The sequence below is a fragment of the Marmota flaviventris genome, chromosome 3 (genome assembly GCF_047511675.1).
Source record: "Marmota flaviventris isolate mMarFla1 chromosome 3, mMarFla1.hap1, whole genome shotgun sequence".
NCBI lineage: Eukaryota > Metazoa > Chordata > Mammalia > Rodentia > Sciuridae > Marmota > Marmota flaviventris.
In genome coordinates this window covers 125073087-125091003 of record NC_092500.1, presented here as the reverse complement: position 1 = coordinate 125091003, position 17917 = coordinate 125073087, and the positions used below count along the sequence as shown (strand labels likewise).

At 45.6% G+C, this 17917-nt stretch overlaps 1 protein-coding gene across 1 annotated transcript in view; it reads right to left on the bottom strand.

Moving 5' to 3' along the window:
- Positions 1–17917, bottom strand: part of Clstn3 (calsyntenin 3) — a 30699-nt gene that overhangs the window by 8736 nt on the left and 4046 nt on the right. Inside the window, exons 4-14 of the mRNA XM_027951285.2 lie at positions 16607–16815; positions 16199–16348; positions 15766–15951; positions 15027–15308; positions 13973–14085; positions 9665–9827; positions 9050–9106; positions 8080–8237; positions 7805–7953; positions 631–857; positions 15–185 (exon numbers count right to left, since the gene is read on the bottom strand). Coding sequence (XP_027807086.1) covers positions 15–185; positions 631–857; positions 7805–7953; positions 8080–8237; positions 9050–9106; positions 9665–9827; positions 13973–14085; positions 15027–15308; positions 15766–15951; positions 16199–16348; positions 16607–16815 — 1865 coding nt within the window. The remainder of the gene's footprint in view (positions 1–14; positions 186–630; positions 858–7804; positions 7954–8079; positions 8238–9049; positions 9107–9664; positions 9828–13972; positions 14086–15026; positions 15309–15765; positions 15952–16198; positions 16349–16606; positions 16816–17917) is intronic.

Below are 17917 nucleotides of genomic sequence, written 5' to 3'. Positions count from 1 at the left end.
CAGGCCCCACTGACCAGCAATGGTGAGGTAGGCTGACGTGTTGGTGAGCTCCAGCCCTCGCTGCTGCAAAGATGCCATGTCCAAGAGCAGGCTTTCCCGCTCAGGGTCCAGGTCATCCCCCACCAGGGAAATTTCACAGCCATCCAGGTTGTGCACGATCTCATCTGACATGCGCGTGTCTGTCACTGGGTAAAGAGAGTCAGAGTCTGGGTCAGAGCTGGGTCATCACCTTATGGCCACTGCCCCTACCCCAAGGGACATCCTTAAGGGTAGTCAACCTTTCATGATCATTCCACAATAGTTTCTTCATATTCATGGGCCTCCCACCACTCCATTTCTTTCTTTTTTTTTTTTAATTTATTTTTTAGTTGTAGATGGACACAATATCTTTGTTTATTTTTATGTGGTGCTGAGGATCCAACCCAGTGCCTTGCATGTGTGAGGTAAGCACTCTACTGCTGAGCTATAGCCTCGGCCCCTCATCGCTCTATTTCTTAAGGGTAAGTTGTTCTAGTCACAGAAACACAGAAGGAAGTCACTCTCCATTTCTAGCCCCAGACTTGTTCCCTTATTCTGGTTCCAGACATTGGCTTTTTTTCTGGATGATGTCACTCCCTGGATCATCCTCACCTGTGCCCTGCCAACTCTCGTCCTTCTTGGCTTCCACCTGGTGAGAAATGGAGCAAGTGATTTGAAGATCAGGGAACAAAGGGACCCCCTCAGGTCCCTCAAAGTCCACAGCTGGGCGGGCAAAATGAGTGGTGCCACTCAGCAGGATCTGGGGTGCATCGGGCTGAAGAACCACCACGTAGCCCTCCACTTCAGGGATGGAGACACAGGATTCTTCGCTGAAGCATCTATGTGAGAAAAGGGAAAGAGGCAGCTGGTGACCCCAATGCCCCCTCCTTTAAAAATCTATATTCTGTTTCGCCCCTCTGGGCCTCCTCTTCTACAGTGGAGCACCCAAGTTAGAGAGGGGTTGGGGAGGGATTGTGTCTCTGTACCCCAACCCCCACATCAAAGCTGGAGGGAAGGTCTCCTTCCCTAATAGAATGTCACTGAAGGAAAAGGTCAGGGACAGAAGGGGAGATGGCCCCAACTTGTGGGCGTGATCACATCATCAATTTGCCATGCCCCAAAACTATGGAATGTCTGTCAAATTATATTTTAATGAAAAATAAAGTGAACTGATAAAAATGTGTATACACACCCAGTTCTTTACCAGGGAGGTAAAATGTACATGGGTTCAGTATAATATCTGGCAGATATGTGCCCTGAAATATAAAACATGAGGAAAGGTGGAAAAATCTGTCAAGGGATGTCCTCTTCCTTGGTGTGTCTTCCATTCCCTGATATGAGAGAAACTGACAGGGAGGTGAAATAATCTGACCTTGGACCTAGATCCACCCCCTGCAGCCTGGGCTTCAGTCCTGTAGGACTCTGCCAAGCCAAATCAAACTACAGGACAGCTGCTCAGTAGCTGTTCCCAGAGCACCTCCAACCCCTCCTTTTGCCAATATTAATGACACCTCACAATCACATAGCATTGGCCAGTTTCTAAGCGTTTTGCCCACAGTCTTTCATAACAAACTTGCTTCAATGCCATAAAATAGGGAGAAGGCACCTAAGCTCTTAGATCATGCATCTGGCCACACAAACTTGACAGTTTAAGAGTCAAGATTTTAAACTGAGGTCCACTGACCTTTCCACTAAACCGAAGCCACCATTTAGGGATCAAGTTTTCACCAACAAAATTTATTTATAAAGAAGTTCCATAATATAGTTTTCATATATTTCCAAAAGAGTATGTGTTGGAAACTTAATCTCCAGTACAACAGTGCTAGGAGGTGGGGTCTAACAGAAGGGGTTTAAATTTGGGAGGCTTCATCCTTATGAGCAAATTGATGCTGACTATAAAAGGTTTCATACTATAAATTTGATCTCTTCCTCTGTCTCTCACTCTTTCTTCCCTTCTGCCATAAGATGATGAAGCAAGACAGCCCTCACCAAATGCCAGTCCCTCAATCTAGGACTTCCCAGCCTCCTGGACTGAAGAAACAAATCTCTACTACTTATAAATTCCCTGGTCTCAGTTGTTCCATTACAGCAGCACAGAACCAGCTAAGGAACTTAGTAACAGAAAAGTGGGGTACTGCTTAACCAATTCCTAAAAATATGGAAGCAGCTTTTGGAACTAGCTAATGGGTGGACGCTGAGACAGTTTTGAAGTCAATCCTGAAAAAAGGTCTTTATTGCTATGAATGGAACATTAAGGGTGATTCTAGTGGGGGTTCAGAAAGAAGGACTACAGGGAAAGTACAGAACTTTTAGAGATTATTTAAGAGGACCTGATCAGAATGCTTGTAGGAATATGGAGAGTAAAGCCTTTTGGATGAGATTTCAGACCGAAATGAGGACTATCTTACTAGAAACTGGAGTAAAGGTAATCCTTATAAATTGGCAAAGAATTTGACTGAGCTGTATTCATGCCTGAGGTTTTGTGGAAAGAAGAATTTAAGCAGTGAACTGGAATATCTGGCAGGAGAAATACCTAAGTTAAATATTGAAAGAGTTGCATAACTATTTTTAACCACACAGAGTAAAATGAGAAAAGAAAGAAATTGTTTAGAGATGAATTTATAATCAGGTGCAGTGGTGCACATCTATAATCCCAGCAACTCTGGAGGAGGAGGCAGGAAGATCGCAAGTTCAGGGTCAGCCTCCTCAACTTAGCAGGGCTCTGTCTCAAAATAAAAATTTTATTTTTTTTATAGGATTCTTCTTTTTTTTAATATTTATTTTTTAGTTTTCGGCAGACACAACATCTTTGTTTGTAGGTGGTGCTGAGGATCGAACCCGGGCCGCACGCATGCCAGGCGAGCGTGCTACCGCTTGAGCCACATCCCCAGCCCCCATCAAAATAAAAATTTTAAATGGCTGGAGATGTAGCTCAGTAGTAAAGTGTCCCTGGGTTTGATCCCTAGTACCAGAAAACAAATAAATAAAGATGGAATTTATAATCAAAAGGGAAAAAGAACTAAGGGATTTGAAGAACACACAGCCTGGCCAAGTAAATGAAAAAGCATGCAAAAGTATGACCAAGTAACCCTCTGAAAAAGGAATTAGCATGAATAGAAAGAAATAAGGTAACCAGGTGCTATGGCATAAACCTGTAATCCCAGCAGCTCAGGAGGCTAAGGCAGGAGAATTTCAAGTTCAAAGCCAGTTTCAGCAACTTAGCAAGGCCTTAAGCAACTCAGCAAGACCCTGTCTCTAAATAAAATATATTTTTTAAAAGGGCTGGGGATGTGGCTCAGTGATTAAGTGTCCCTGGCGGGGGGGGGACAAAAGTGTCCCTGGGTTCCATCCTTAGTACCAAAAAATAAATAAATAAAACAAAGAAAGAAGGTGCTAGGCATCAAGACAATGAGAGAATGTCCCCAAAGGCATTTCAGAGATCTTGAGGCAGCCCCCAAGTGAGCAACCCAGGGTACTCAAGAGAAATCATCACCCTCAGCTCTGTGCCACCACATGTCTTTGCTCCCCACATGTTGGTGCAGCACCTTGGCTGTGGCTCAGCCATCCCAGACACAGCTCAGACCACTTCTCTAAAGGGCACAAGCAATAAGTCTTGGTGGCATCCACATGGTGCTGACTTTGCAGGGGTTCAAAATGCAAGAGCTTCGGGGGCATGGCTTCCTTCGCCTATATGTCAAAGCATGTCCCAGATGGCAGGGAACTCAGGAAGCTATAGAGCCACTACAAAGAGCTAAGTGGATTTCAGCTCAACATCCCTACAAGGAGTCCCTACTAAGGTCATATCTAGTAAAGCCATGGAAATGAAATCACCATGGAGACCCCAGAATTATAGAGCTACCTGCCTCCAACACAACCTGGGAGAACACAGGCATGAAACTCCAAGCTGTAAGAGCTCCACATGGGCTGGACCCAGCAAAGCCCTGGGAGTGGGACTACTCAAGGCCCTGGGAACTGAATCCCCACCCTAGTGTGTTCAGGAGGCAGCACATGGAGTCAAGAAACTATTCTGGATTCTTAAAGGTTTAATGTTTGCTTTTGAACTTGTTTGAACCAGTTACCCTTTTTCCTTCTTGTTTCTCCCTTTTGGAATGGGAATGTCTATATTATGCTTGTCCCATCAGTGTATTTTGGAAATAGATAACTTGTTTAATTTCACAGGTTCACAGATGGAAGGGAATTTGCTGCAGATGAATCATGCCTTGAATCTCACCCATCTCTGATTTAGATGAAACTCTGGACTTTAGACTTTAGAATTGGTACTGGAATGAGATAAGACTTTGGGACTGTTGGGAAGGCATGAATATATTCTGCATGTGAGGAAAACAAATATGGGGGGCCAGAGACAGAATGCTATAGTTTGAACATGTCCTCCAAAACATATGTGTTGGAAACTTACTCCCCAAAGAAGCAGTGTCCAGAGGTGGGGCCTAATGGGAGGTCTTTAGGTCATGAGAGCTCCATTCTCATGAATGGATTAATGCTGATTATAAAAGGGTTTGAGTCTGTGAGTTTTATCTCTTGCTCGCTTGCTTGCCCTCCCACACACACACAACTATCCTTCCAATATGGAATGATGCAGCAAGGAGCCCTAGCCAGATGATGGCCCTTCAATCTTGGACTTCCAAGCCTCTAAAACTATAAAAAAAAAAAAAAAAAAAGAAAGAAAGAAAGAAACTCGATTCTTTATAAATTATCCAGTCTCAGGTATTTTGTTATAGCAGCACAAAATTAAGACATTCCCCTTTGAACAAGCAATCTTCACAAGGCAGTGTAGGGACTCCATATGCTTGTACTAATTAAAATGATTTTGCAGAGAGGTTGTAATTATCAGTATTACTGAGCATGCCCAGGTTGGCTGTTGGAGCCAAAATGAAAAAAGCATACTCTCAACAGGTATGATTAGCCCAGAGTCCCTGAAGTTACCAATGCCTAGAACTTACTGAGTTCCTATACCTGAAAAATAACTCCAGCAGGCATCTCCAATGCAGTGAGCAATCCTGTAGTACATTACTGCTCTGGGGCACCCAAATAAGAATAAGAGGCTGTCTCTGACCCAAAGGTACTCACAATCTGGTAAAGAGATTAGATATGGCACACAAACCTTAGACCAAATGGACCAAAGGGGGGAAAACCAACAGAGGGAAGGGAATGGAGTAGGGCACTTGAAAAAGAAAAGTAGGAATAAGTCAGGAAAATTAGTAGTTGAGCTAGCTTTGAAAGAAGGTTGGACTTTGCCAATGCAAAAGGTAGAGAGGATGGTGATGAGCACACCACCGGAGCAGAGGGACATGAGGCAAGGAAGGCAAACCAGAGCCAGATGGCTCGAAGCCTTAAATGCCATGATAAGAATTCGGTTTATAGCTTCATGTCATGGACAAAATGTCATTAATATCTTTTTCATCAGGAGAGCATGCTGATCAAAAATCAGATTTAAGATCACTTATCTAGCTTCAGGGTGTAGGGTGTACTGGAGCTAGTCAGTTAGGAGGCAACAGGCCAGGTGAGAGGTAAGGAGAGTTTCAGTGGGAGGGGTAACAACAGAATGGGAAAAAGATAAAACAGATTGCAAACACCAGCACGCTGGATGACTCTGGAAACTCCTCCTGGCATGTGGAGGATAAAGACAGGGAGGAACCAAAGATGACTAAGGGGTTTCAAGCCTGGGTTATGTCAAGGACAGACATCTTTAGAAAGAGAAGTTAGGGGGAGTAGCTACTTTGGGCAATGATTAATTAAAGTTAATTTTTTCAGCACTAACTCATTTGGGTAGAGGTGCTGGCAAGTCATCTGGATAGAAGTTACAGAAAGCAGGTGTAAATTCTAAAGATATGGAAAGAAGACAAAGTTGGAGAAAAAGATCTGGTTTCCATCTGTTCCAGGGTTCAGGCCATGAATCCACAGGCCTCCTTAAGCAACAAAATTTTAAAAAAAAAAAATTTAATCTTAGAGGAAAGTTGCATTTAAGTATTAACCAGTCATACAAATCTGGTTTTAAATGGACAGAGATCCAAGAACTGAATACTAGAAGTTAGGGAAATCACATGGGCAAGGATAAGCATATGCAACTGAGAAAGGGAGGCACTGCTATGCTCTGTCTCTCCCTGTTACACACACACATTCACAAATTTTTCTCCCACAAGGGAAGTATAAGGGTAGCACCAACCATGTGGTAGCCTTAGAAATGGAGAGAAAAGAGCTCTCATTCTTAACCTCATAAAGAAAATGTCAAGGCCCCTTCCCTCTCCTGAAGAACCAAAGTCGAGATCGAAGCCCTTGGGTAAGCCTCTATCCTAGACATGAAAGAGCTGGAAGGAATTCAAATAAGACAGTCAACAAGAAGGATGTCAATTCTTCCCCCTGTGCTTGCAGAGCTCCACCCTGGATCAAAAAGACAGCCCTCCCTTCTGATGTGGCTCCTGAGCACAGTGAAGGAAATGGGACAATTCCTTGGTCTCTGATGGATTAAGCCCTTCATAATCAGATGGCAGCTCTTAACAACTAGAGTGCTGACTAGGGCATGGTGGGGTGCACACTCAGCTCTCTCATCTGTGCCACGTGACCTGTAACCTTCTCCTTCCATGACCACACCATGGACCAGCAGCCCAATTCCCCAAAGCCATTGACTCTGCCTTCTCTCTACAGCTCTAATTGTGAAGCCTGTTATAATCTTGCCCAGTCACTGCAGAATACAGAGCCCTCTCCCCTCCAGCCCCTACCAACATAAGGATACCTCAGAGATGTTGATCTTCAGACAGCTTATGGAGAAGTTGAGGGGCAGCTGTGAGAACACAGGAGTCCTGACTCCTAAATCCACACACTAAATGGCAGTATCTCCCCAAAACTGCCCCATAGACCATAAGGGGTAAAAACGCCTTCATATAATACAGAAGGCACTCTGCTAGGCTCTACTAGGCATTTGATCTGGGATATATCATTTCATTCTCATAACAATTCCATGAATTAGATTCTATTAATATCCCCACTTTATAACATCTGTCAAATGCTAAAAAGCTAGTAACAAACCCTGTGTCCTTAACTATTATGTTTTCATTGCCTCTCAATCTTCATTTTCAAATTCCTAATAAGTATTTAAATCTTTAAATAATCTTATTCATTTAAGAAATTCAAAATAATTTACTTATAATTCAGAGGTCAGCAAAATTTTTCAATAAAGTACCAAATGCCAAATATTCTCTTAGTTTTTAATCATATAGTCTCAATTCCAACTACACAGCAGTACCATCCTATTGTGAAATCAGCCATGGAAAATATGTCAATAAATGGGCATGGCTGTGTTCCAATAAAACTTTACTACAAAACAGACAATAGACCAGATTTGACCTGGGTCCACAGGGTGCCAACCCCTAGCTTGGATCATCCTGTTTGCCTTTCAAGAGCTCAGTGAAGCAACTAGAGCTCACTATTTGCCCAAGGTCATCCAGTCAATTAGTGTTGAGTCATGATTAATGTCAGGTCCCCAGCTCTCAGTCTTCTTGCTCCTAGTTAATGCATCTGCATAAAGGTATGGAGAAGAACAAAACCTCAAAATCCCGAGAGTGTGGCTTAGTGGAAAGAATAATGAATAGGTTGTGAATCTAGACCAGACTCTTTTACCAACACTACTATATGACCTTCAGCAGACCAAATGTCCTCTGGGGAGGTGGGGGCAGAGAGGGAAGTACTAACTCTAGGTGACATCTTAGGCCCAGGAGCTGAGAACTATCTGACTACGCTCCATGATTTGCCCCGCCCACCCAACACTCACTTGACAGCAGTGGTGAGGCGCAGGGGCCTGACGCCGGGCGTGGCAAAGCGCAGAGTGTTCATGTAAGCCACATGCTGCAGGGCATGGTTGAAGGTCTCCACATCATCCCCCTCCAGGGTGAGCAGGGACTGCGAGGGGTTCACGTGGACCTGGGCCCCAGACACAGACACAGCTGAGAGCGGGACCAGGAGGCAGGAGAGGTAGGGAGCAAAGGTAGAGAGGTGGGCAAGGGGAGGGGCATGCCGAGAAGGAAAGGATGGGGGAAGGGGCTATACCTTCATGCCTTTGCCCAGGCTCTCGAAATCCCTATAGTCCAGCCCCTCCCGACATGCATAGAGGCACTCGATGACCTCGCGGCTCTCCAGGCGACCTGAGCGCACGCTGAAACCAGCCAGGTAGCCATGGAAGTAGTGGTGGATCGGCAAGGGGTCTCCTAGGGCAGGAACACAGGAGCAGGCCGGGCAGTGAGAGGAGGAAAGAAGAAGAGGGAATCAGGACAGGGGCTGAGAGAAAGGGGAAAGAGAGTGAGCAGAAGACTTGAGGAAGAAGATGAAAAGGAGAAACATGGAAATGGAAAAGAAGGAAAGAAAAGAGATGAGGAGAGAGGAGTGCAGATAAGGGGCAGGATGGAGAAGGGAGAGAGATGAGAGAAAAGACAGGAGGGGGGTGCGACTCTGTGGTAGAGCTTGCCTAGCATGTGCCTGGCCCTGGGTTCCATCCCCAGCACCACAAGTATGAAGGCAGGAGGAAGCTGGAGGAAAGAAGGGTAAAAAATAGAAGCAACTGGAAATGAGAAAAGCTTCTGAGAAGGAGAGAGAGAGAGAAGGAAACTAGGAGGAGGGGGTGGCCGGTGGAAAAACGGAAAGGATAGAGGGAGACTGCAAGAGAGGGTGTGTTTACAGTGGCATGCAAGGAGACCAGGAGGGATGTGTGTGAACTTCACAGATGCCCAGCTCTTCCCCTTCTGCATGTCTGACTCCTGCCACCTCCTTTCTGCCATGTGAAAAACCAGCAAGAGAAACCCTTCCCTACATTCTGTGGGCAGGAAAAAAAACAGAATCCAGGGAGGCTACATCCAGCTTCATTGCTCCAGGGAGACCCTGCCTTGCTGAATTTCTCTGCGGCTCTGCCCCCTGGTGGCCGTCAAGCAGCAACTAGACAGGCTGGACAGGACTTGGGTGGAAAAGGGAACAGAGATCCGAAAGCTGAGAACTCGCTGGCCTCCTGTTCATAGACACCGGGTACCTTGGGTGGTGTCTGTGCTGTTGTCTCCTCCCTTTTCCTTCTCTTTGTTCTTCTCCTCTGAGGACCAAAAAAAAAAGAGGTGACAGTGAGCTTAGGTTGTGAAGAGATTGATGAGAAGAATGAGAGTCTTCCTCTTCTTTTGTCATGTCTCAATTTCAGGCCTCTGTTATAGACCATCCCCCACATACATTGCTGGGGAAACACAAGGGTCTTGGTCAGACACACATGTGTGCCCCCAGAAGAAAAAAAGAAAAGGAAGAAATGACTTAGAAGTTAGAAGCTTGATGAGGCTCCGAGGGGTAATGCCCTCCAGCAGGGGCGTGGAAATCACTGTCAGTTCAATGGAACAAAGTGGGAACTGGCTGAAGTCACAAAAAGAGAAATTCTGGAGACACTCAGAAGTAAATTCCACCAAGTCAGAGATAATGACCCATGGAACTAGAGGAGATGTGGAGGTCAAGATCTCCTCCAGCAGAGACCATTAAGAGTCACCTGCCCAATTGCAGGGAGATGCAGGAAATGGCCGTAGCTGCAGTGTCAGGCTGCTCTCTTGCTCCTCATCAGCCTATATACCCTCACTAACCCTAAACCACTGAGATGATCAGAGGGACCTACCAGTCCAGCAGGCACCAATCATGAGTGCAGGCTCCCTTCGAGGTGGGTGGATGAGGCCATTGTCATGAATGAGAGCAGGGTCGAAGGAGATGCCATCAGCATAGAGAGTGACTGTGGGGAATTCCAGGTTCAGAGCATAGTGGTGCCACTCATCGTCACAGACCTGGTGGAGCAGGGTGAGGGCAGGAACCTCTCAGTTACTTCCTTTTCAGGGAACTAACCTCAAGTACCACCTCATCTTCTGAGGAGGACAGTCCAGTATGTTCTTAGTTTTACCAACAGGGCTGCCTTCCCAGCCTTCCCTTCCGTCAAGGAATAATATTGACCAAAATCTTATCAGGTAGCCAACATAGTTTGGAAAATTCCACTAAGTCAAGTAAATCTTTAAAACTATAGCGAGTCAAATACCGTGAGGACTAAGCTGGCCTTTGTTGGCTTTGAAGATGCAGGAAGAGGTCACACCAGGGAATGTAGGAAGCCTATAGGAACTGGAAAAGTCAGGAAAATGACTTTTTCCCTACATCCTCTAGAAAGAAGGCTCTGCTGACACTTGATTCTTTGCCTAGGGAGACTCTGTCAGATTTCTGACTCATGGAACAGTAAGATAATCAATTTGTGTTTTTTTGGGGGGTACTGGGGATTGAACTCAGGGGCACTCAACCCCTGATCTACATCCCCATCCCATCTTGTATTTTATTTAGAGACAAGGTCTCATTGAGTTGCTTAGTGCCTCGCTATTGCTGAGGCTGGCTTTGAATTTGTGATCCTCCTGCCTCAGCCTCCGGAGCCAATGGGATTAAATCCTGTGCCACCACACCTGGCTCAATTTGTGTTTTCTTAAACTATTAAGTTTGTAGTAATTTGTTACAACAGCAACAAGTACGATAAAATTTCAATGAAGTGCAGTTAAATGTATATACATAGAGCCAGAGTCCCAGAGGCTGAGGCAGGAGGAGCTCTCCTGAGCCCAGGAGTCAAGGCCAGCCTGACAACACAGGGAAATCTCATCTCAAAATACTATAAATATAAAACTACGTTGTGAATAAATTTTTCCAGAAAATATGTATGTGTGTATGTATGGCGCTAGAATCTCTAGGGTAGTTTCTAACCCGACAGGAACTGCCAAGACCAATACTGCTCTCCTTTGCATTTTCTCCTAGTGTCGGTCAGCTGCGAATGAGGATGGCAGAGGAAGAGCAGAGAGTTCTCTGCCTTATCAACTTCCAAAGTTCAGGTTCCCTCAAGGCTCAGACCTAGGCTCTCTCCCTCTTCCCAGGATTTACCTTGTCTATTCCCCATGGGTTCAGTACCATGTTTATGCTGATAATTCCCCAGTCTTCATCCCCATCCTAGGGTCTCCATTTGGATGTCTCGCAGTTCTCGTGAATGTAAAGTGGAGGATGGAAGTCCATGCCCCTTCCCCATTCCCTCAGTTTTCCCCAGGTGGTATAAACTCTGCCCTCCACATGGTTGCCCAAGTGGTAGCCTAGGAGACAGCTTCAACTTTCTTTTCCCTCACCCTCCCATCCAGTCCATCAGCAGCTACTGTGGATCTCAGGTCCAAACAGAACGGACAGCTGTGGATTCCTGTGCTGGTCTCTATATCTCCATTATCATGTGCCAGTCAACTCCCCAGCCCCTTTGTGGGGACTGTTTGTTTACTCTCACTCTCCAGTATAATCCTCCCACTATTGCCAAAGGGATCTTGTTAAAATGTAAATCTGATCAGGTGACATTCCTCCTTTAAATCCTTCAAAAAAGTCTTCCTATCTCTCACAGGACAAAATCTACACTAACCCCAGTGGATGAAGTCTATTGTACAACCTGATTATTGCCCGTCTCTCTCTTGTTCACTGTGCCCCAGCCTCACTGGTCTTGCTTCCAAGCTTGGAAAATGCTCACCTCTTTTCTGCCTCAAGACCTTTGTATCTGCTTCCTCCACTACCTGGAATACTTCCTATTATTTTCTCAAGTCAGCTAGTTCTCCTCTAGCATTAAACTAAAATTTCCCCTCAGTCAGGCCTTCTCTAGACATCTGATCTAAGTTCCTCACACTTATCTTCCCCTGCATTTTATCCCAGGTCCTTGTCTGTTAATTTTACAGCACCTATCATAATTGATGGGTTTTTATGGCTTTAGATTTGTGGGTTTTGTTTGTTTGGTGCTGAGGATTAAATCCAGTGCCTTCGGCGTACTAAGTACATACATACCCTATCTCTGAGCTAACACAGCCCCATTTAGTTTTTAAAAACCTATCTTCTTAAGGGTCTAGGGGTATGACTCAGTGGTAGATCACTTGCTCAGTATGCACAAGGCCCTGGGTTCCATCCCCAGCACTGCAAAATAAGAACAAACAAATTTATCTTCCCAACCAAGTGTAAACTCAGTGAAGTCAAAGATTTTGTTCCATTTTCTATTCCATTATATCCCCAGAACCCAACAGAATAACAAGAACTTAAATGACATTTAATTGATTTTTTTGTTTGTTTTTGTTTGTTTGTTTGTTTTTGTTTGTGGTGCTGGGGATTGAATCAGGGTCTTGTGCTTGTGAGGCAAGCCACTCTACCAAGCCTGCTATATTCCCAGCCCTAATTGATTTTTTTTTTAATATTTTAATTTTTAGTTTTTTCGGTGGACACAATATCTTTATTTTATTTTTATGTGGTGCTGAGGATCGAACCCAGCGCCCCACACAGGGCAGGCGAGCGCGCTACTGGCTACCGCTTGAGCCACATCCCCAGCCCCATAATTGATATTTTTTTTTAATTGAATACCAGGGATTGAACAGAGGAACACTTGACCATTGAGCCACATCCCCAGTCCTATTTTGTATTTTATTTAGAGATAGGGTCTCACTGAGTTGCTTTAGTGCCTCACTGTTGCTGAGGCTGGCTTTGAATTCGAGATCCTTCTGCCTCAGCCTCCCAAGCCTTAGGATTACAGGCGTGTGCCACCACGCCTAGCTTAATTGATTTTTTTTAATGATTACATGATTATATCTGAATACTAATTACTTTTTTAAAAATGCTTTTTATTTTCTGAATTTTCCACAATGGCATACCATTATTTTTTATTTTTATTTTTTTTTTAATGTGGTGCTGAGGATCAAACCCTGTGCCTCATGCGTGCTAGGCAAGCGCTTTACCACTGAGCCACAACCCCAGCCCCTTAATTGATGTTTCAATAAGTGAGAGTAAATTAAAGAAAAATTGGAAGGGCAAAGTAGACTATTAGCGATGTGGGGGAAAGATCAAAAAATAGCAATGGCAGACTCTGTCTTTAAAAGAGTGCCACCAACAGCGAAGCTTTTGCACATGCCCTGAGTTGTCCAGTTTGTAAATTTTCTAAGCCCTTATTTCTCTTCTCTCTCTCTTACTTTCTGCTTTTTTTTAAAAAAGCTGTGTGCTTATTCAGTTACTCTATTGTGGCTTGCAAGAAAAATAGAAGATGGCAACTCAAATTAGTTTTCACTGGTCCTTATGTTCAACTTGGAGAAAAAAACTAAATAAAGAAAAAGCTAAGGGGCTGAGGATGTAGCTGAGTTGGTAGAGTGCCTGCCTTGCATGCACTAAGGCTCTGGGTTAAATCCCCAGCACCACAAGAGAGAAAAAAAAAAAAAAAAGCTACAACTGTTGGCTCAAGAGACGATTTAAATTTTTTGTTCGCTTTTATTAATTCCTCATAATTTTGGACAAAAAAGTGAGAATTACCATGTATGGAGTGCTTTTTAATCTATAAAATTCTGTTATATCATCTAACCCAACAACAACCCTGGAATATAGAATTTTTTTTTTTTTGTCATTGATGGACCTTTATTTTATTTACTTGTATGTGGGGCTGAGAATCAAACCCAGTGCTTCACACATGCGAGGCACGCTCTATAGAATTATTTTTATCTCTATGTAATAGACTTACAAAAGTTTAGACATATTAACCAAGATTTGATAGCCAGCAAGTACCCCAACAGGGCTCAAAACTAATCTGTGTACTTTGGCATTATTTATTTTCTTGGTTGTAACTCTTGAGAGTCAGGGACATGTACTGCTAAGGTTCTACCTAAGAGAGAGATGAAATAAAACAATCGGGCAGCCTTGGTGTTAGTAGTAATTTGTTGCCTATTTCCTTTGAATCCAGGAGTTCTTTCCCTAAGGCACAAGCCTTGGAGAAGAACCTAGGAGTAGAATGATTGAAGAGTGAAAGAGGGGGCATAGGGCAACCCAGAACATGCCAACCCCTCCAGGGGACCCTCTCTCCCTGAACATTAGTTACATCCACCTGGCCCTCCCAGGAGCCGGGCACCAGCCTCACCTGCTCCAACTTCCACAGGAACTTGACTGGGCGCGCGCTCTCAAGCAGGGGCCAGTAGAGGAAGGCAATTCTGCAGCCATGGACGGTCAGTGAGTAGTGAGAGAAGCCATCCTCTGAAGGTACAGAATGAGGAGAGGAGTCAAGCACAGACCAGAGGCAAGAACAGCAGTAGGAAGAAGATGCTGGATGCTGTTGATCCTCTCCTATGCTCTCATTTCGCCCCTCTCTAGTGTCCTCTCCACGATCCCCCATCTCCCCACCCATACTCCAGTCCAAGTGATGACTAGAGCTTCTCAAGCACTGGTTGGGGAACACTGGCCAAACTGCTCCTACCCCTGGTCCAGCTCTTCACTGGTCCTTTGATTAATACACACATCATGGGTGACAACCCTTTTCAGATCAGGAAAAATGAGCCCAGAGAAGTGGCTAGAAAAAAAAGAGTGGAGCTGGGGATGTGGCTCAAGCGGTAGCGCGCTCGCCTGGCATGCGGGCAGCCCGCGTTCAATCCTCAGCAACACATACAAACAAAGATGTTGTGTCCGCCGAAAACTAAAAAATAAATAAATAAATAAATATATTTAAAAAAAAAAAAGAGTGGATCAAAGCTGAGAATCCCTAGGGGGCTGTGCCACCGCAGATGAGGAAGAGGGGTACTTGGAGTCACTTAGCCTTAGAGGAGGAGAAGGATGGCATGAGGAAAAAGAGAAAGAAATGGGCACACCATTACCCAAACTTTTCCTTTGCAATGGCTCATGGGAGTAGAGATGGGGGCAGTCAACTATCGGGGATGCAGAGGGATTGATCGAGTAACTACAAATGAGAATGGCAGTGGTCACAAGGAGTCCCATGACACTCAGAGCAGTAGATCTCAGCATGCCATGTTGGGGATAAATCATAGAATTTCAGCAAATGTAAAAGCTAGCACTTTTATCAAAGCGTGTCATAAAGGAAGAGAGAGGAGGTGACCTATCCACAGTCAAACACTGGACAGTGACAGATTGAGGACAAGAAGCTAGTCTCTCACTCTCAATCCCATGCTCTGAGGAAGGCTCACCATTCTGGACTGTGTTACACACAATGGTTTCCTCTTCTTTCTTGCCCTTGTTGGGAGTTATACCATGCTTCATCCAGAAGGACAGGGTAAAGTGGTCACTGAGGCCATCCTGGGGCCCAGAGCCCAGGCCAGCTGTGCTACCCAGGGGCACCTGCACAGCTTGGGTGCCGTTGAACCAGTAGATAAGGCTGCTGTCTTGGCTGTAGTGCACCGAGAGTCCCGCCGTCCAGTTGGCATTGGGGCCTGGCATAGGCAAGAGATCTACCTCCCCAGTGGCAGCACCTGCAAGGGCCCCAGGAGGTACAAGTGTTAGATAAGGGACAGCAGATAGGGAAACTGCAAGGAAGCAGGAAAAGAGGGACTGATGGGAAAAGATTTCCCACAACCGGTCTCACTCTCTCTTGTGAACTTTCAAAGACAAGAGAGGGATGGACCTTTCTTCTGGGGATAGCTCTCCAGTTAATTCAATCCATCCTCCACCTCTTGATCTCTCCCTACCATTGTTCTATAATATATCTGGTGACTAGTGCAACAATTATAATCTTTGTTGCCTATTTCCAAAGACATGTCTACTACCCTTAGCCCACAAGAGCTAACCACATACCACAAGTCCCGTGGGAATATCCACATGCAAATGGTCAGAGGAGACATAAGGGAATTTTTAGGAAAACAACAGAGGAGGTGCAGATGGTTGGGAAAGGACAGGCCTGACGACTGCTGGGGGAAGGGGCACACGCACCACACAGTTTCCGCAGTGCCCGCTCTGAATAATTGTCTCGGTCACAGCCCTTGGCCACATGGCTGGTCTGCAGCTCTATGGTGGCCTGAATGTTCCAGAGTGGTTCATCACAGGTCTCCAGGCGGATACCAGGGAACAAAGCCAAGCTCCCAGCACCTGGTGCATATTCAATCCTTTTGTTCCAGCCTGCATGACAGACACAAAGAGAGCAGTGGAGAGAGAGAAGGTAAGGCAGCAGCTCCTACCCACTCCTCTCCCGCCTTATCTACTAATAATCTCAGGCTTTGAGGAAAATGGCTTGGCTGGAGTACATGTCTGGCTGCAAATATGTCCCTCAACCCCTAGCCTAGCCCCCTTAGATGTAAGAGGGACAAAAAGAGAAGCTAAGGTGAAAGAAAATTCACAAGACAGGTCACAGAGCTGAGCACCTCACCTTGCCAGCTGGGTTTACAGGTGGGCTTCACCTGGATCTCCACCTCAGCATCATCTGCTGCCCGCTTCTTCCCACAGTCATAAGCTGTCACTGTAAACTTGTAGAGCTTCTCACCACTATATTGCAGCTTCTCTGTGTTCTCAATGTTCCCTGGGGCACAGGAGTAGGGGAGGACAAATAGGGTTAGGAGCACTACAGAAAGCCCAGGGGGGCAAGGGGAAGTTAAGGCAGCAGCTGCATTTATCAGCAGAGAGTAGAAAAAAGGAGCCCCATAAAAATGGCTCCACATTTTGGAAGAAGGGTGCAGTGAGGGTTCAGGGGGCAGAAGTAGAGAGCACAGTGCTGGGTTGTCCTGAGGGACGTGGGTGCATAGGACTGGCAGCTGGGGCACGGGGAGTGTGGACTCACCATCATTGTCAATGAGGAAGGGGGTGTTGGGCGTGAGGATCTCATAGTAGCAGATCTGGCTATACTGGGGGGAGCAGTCACCATCAATGGCTTCCACCCGCAAGATGCGATCATATAGCTTCCCCTCCGTCACTGCAGCACGGTACAGACGCTCCACAAACACTGGGGCAAACTCGTTCACATCGTTGACCCGCACGTGCACTGTTGCCCTGCATGCACCAGAGTGGGAGGAGAGACAAGGAAGTATTAGCCAGTCTCTATACACTGAGCAAGGTACAAGCAGAAATCCAAATGGGGAGTCGGAGCTGGAGGGAGCCAGTCTATCCCTGAGACTGCTCACCCCTGCCCCACAGAGCACAGGGCTATGCCAAAATCATGCCAGAGATAGGGAAACAGAAGGAAGAGGGCCCAAGGAAAAGGTGGCTGAAGTGAAGGATAAGGGACACCAGGAGCAAAGCTGGATGACTTCTGTTCAAAATGCTATGGGTTAGGTTGCCATAACCATAACCATAAGAGGTGGCTCAAGCCCAGCAGGTCCTTCCTTCACAGCAGTCAGATTCAATGGGATAATCAAGACACAGTGAAAAGCTGGGCATGGTGGCACGTGCCTGTAATCCCAGCGGCTCTGGAGGCTGAGACAGGAGGATTTCAAGTTCAAAAGCCAGCCTCAGCAACGGCGAGGTACTAAGCAATTCAGTGAGACCCTGTCTCTAAATAAAATACAAAATAGGGCTGGGGATGTGGCACAGTGGTTGAGTGCCCGAGTTCAATCCCTGGTACCAAAAAAAAAAAAAAAAGCACAGTAAAAGCCAAATTAAAACCAGCCAAAAGAAGGGAAGTGGCATTTGTACAAGTTATAAATCAGCTGGGTGCAATGGCAAATGCCTATAATCCCAGTGACTAGGGAGTCTGAGGCAGGAGGATTACAAGTTCAAGGCCATCCTCTCAGCAAGTTAGCAAGACCCTCAGCAACTTAGTGAGACCCTGTCTCAAAAAATAAAATACTCAGTGGTAAAGCACCCCTGGGTTCAACCCTCAGTTCCAAAACAAAAAACAAAAGTTGTAAGTCACCTGACATATCTACATAGTACATGTGAGCCATGGGCTTCCTGCATGTGCATGAAATGTGTGTGTCAGCCGTTGTGTCTCTTCACTCATGCACTTACCTGGGCAAGCAGAGCTGGGTCTAGGTCCTACATGCTGGGCCCTGCCCTCCACAGGATCCAGACCCAGAGGAAAAGGTCCTATCTCTAAATGGGAAACTAAGTCACAAAGAGCATTTTATCTCTAATACCTCTTAGTGGCCCAGGA